The 2,526-nt window shown below is 44.5% G+C and overlaps 1 protein-coding gene across 1 annotated transcript in view; it reads left to right on the plus strand.

Annotated features, from left to right (window-relative positions):
- Positions 1-913, plus strand: part of LOC123751648 (transcription factor SPT20 homolog) — a 71,317-nt gene extending 70,404 nt beyond the window's left edge. Inside the window, exon 3 of the mRNA XM_069322230.1 lies at positions 268-913. Within this exon, the coding sequence (XP_069178331.1) occupies positions 268-468 (201 nt within the window). The 3' untranslated portion in view covers positions 469-913. The remainder of the gene's footprint in view (positions 1-267) is intronic.
- The last annotated feature ends 1,613 nt before the right edge of the window (positions 914-2,526 follow it).

Raw genomic sequence — 2,526 nt, forward strand, 5'->3', positions numbered from 1 at the left:
AGTACAATCGTTATTGTCGTGAGTACAATCGTTATTGTAGTGAGTACAATCACTGTTGTCGTGAGTACAATCGTTATTGTCGTGAGTACAACCATTATTGTCGTGAGTACAATCATTATTGTAGTGAGTACAACCATTATTGTCGTGAGTACAATCAGCAGTGTTTATGGTGACCCCAGAGTTGGGGTCAGCTAATATATAAAGACCCCACAGTGGGGTCAGTTGCCCTTCCGGTGCTAAGAGTGACCCCCCTTTGTTCTTTTACAGGTTCAGACGCGGCTGGAGAACCCTACCTACTACCACGTCCTCCAGTCCCAAAGGAGGCAGGTCCGGCAGTTCTTGTGTGGGGGCGGCTCCCCCCACGACACGCCCCCCTCCACTGTGGCTGACCCCAATCTGACCCCCATCTGGCCGCACTCCGACCCCGGGGCTCTCCGCATCTCTGGACCCCATGGTACGTGGTATTGACCCCTTGTATTGGCTACCTCCTTGGATATATGTGGTTCTTGCCAAGGTCCTGCCTACTCTGAGGTCTGTGAGATACTGACCGGTCACCGGAATGGCTAGTACCAGCTCCCTGTAGAAAATGACGTCAGAGGCTTACTTGATTGTGATTGGCTATCCCCCAACCGTCGTTTAATTTGAATACTAACACCGCTCGGACACGCTACCAAGTCGACGTCACTTGTCGACAAGCTCTGGCTAGCTAGATAGTTACAATGATATTAAAAAGGACCTCGGTGGCATTCAGTAATGGCTCACATGAGGAATTGTATAATAAATATTAAAGGAAGTTCAGGTGTGCGGAATACTAACACTGGCGAACACAACAAAAATTAGAACATAGGTTAAAAAATCGTGATGACAATGTTTGAACTTAACAAGAGCATGAGGAACACATACCTGTCTAGGTATCAGGGACCAGATTCACGAAAGCACTTACGCAAGCACTTACGAACCTGTCCATCTTTTCTCAACCTTTGGCGGCTTTGTTTACAATTATTAAACAGTTAATGAGCTGCGAAGCACCAGGAGGCTGTTTATAACAATAACAACAGTTGATTGGCAAGTTTTCATGCTTGTAAACTGTTTAATAAATGTAACCAAAGCCGTCAAAGATTGAGGAAAGATGTACACGTTCGTAAGTGCTTGCGTAAGTGCTTTCATGAATCTGGCCCCAGGTATGAACAATACAATGCAAGCTGGTGCCTAACAAAATTATTAATATGTGTTAATGGCATGTGGTTGGAACAGTATTTCAAGACAATTATCTGCTGTTTTGTTCGGGATAGGAACTAGTTCGCAATACCGTGAACAATTATCAGTCATTACATGCAAGTGATTGGTCCCTTTTATCTCTTTCCTCAAAATTGGTCAACAAATCCATCGATACTCGTTCCCAAGGAACTTTAGTCGTTGGGTTATCTTGAGGTTATCTTGAGATGATTTCGGGGCTTTTTTTAGTGTCCCCGCGGCCCGGTCCTCGACCAGGCCTCCACCCCCAGGAAGCAGCCCGTGACAGCTGACTAACTCCCAGGTACCTATTTACTGCTAGGTAACAGGGGCATTCAGGGTGAAAGAAACTTTGCCCATTTGTTTCTGCCTCGTGCGGGAATCGAACCCGCGCCACAGAATTACGAGTCCTGCGCGCTATCCACCATGCTACGAGGCCCCCGGTACATATAACATACATATACATATATGGGTACATATAAATTGGATTAGGTCCTGCTACATGTCCCTTGGGCTGTAAACAAATTAAACATCTGTCAACATAATGAGCCATCTCCTTAGCCATTTTGGACCAAAAATACTTCAATCGACCTTGTTGGAGTGTACGATCCTTTCCTGGATGTACACTTGCAGGAACATCATGGATAATTTTTAACACAGTACCAAGACACCTGGAACAACTAACTGACAACATTTCCTCGGGGCTGTCCCTAGCTTCACTACTCTACACAGTAAATTGTCCAACATAACTAGTTCTGTCAATGGTACTGGAGGTTTGTGAATCGGGCGAGTGTCTTGCTTGGTTAAAAATTTAATGACGGGTGCCCATATGGGGTCTTCCCTGGAAACACAAACCGAAACTGTCTCTATTTTCCGCTTGTTACAACTTGTAATAAAGTTGTAACATCTTGGCTTAACGTGTTTATGACGTATTAGAACGTTGTTACAACTTGCTATATTGGTTGTTATAACTGGTTAGGAGGTGTTAAAACTTGTTCGAACGTTGTACCAACGTCGTAGTTTCGGTGTGTGTTTGGCGGGTTGTCTCTGTTCCGTCTCGACTACTGCAGCATCTAATGCTGGGTAATTTAACTGAATTGCAGCTACTTATCAAGAAAACGCATCGGCTACAATATTTTGCTTTCCTGGAATATAACCAAATGTGGGATTGAACTCTTGAATTGTGAGCAAATATCTAGCAAACTTGCAGGCGATGAGTCACAATAACGTGGCTGAAGTATGTTGACCAGACCACACACTAGAAATTGTGTGTGGTCAATCGACTTGAGAATG

This window comes from Procambarus clarkii, chromosome 1, assembly GCF_040958095.1.
Source record: "Procambarus clarkii isolate CNS0578487 chromosome 1, FALCON_Pclarkii_2.0, whole genome shotgun sequence".
Taxonomy (NCBI): domain Eukaryota; kingdom Metazoa; phylum Arthropoda; class Malacostraca; order Decapoda; family Cambaridae; genus Procambarus; species Procambarus clarkii.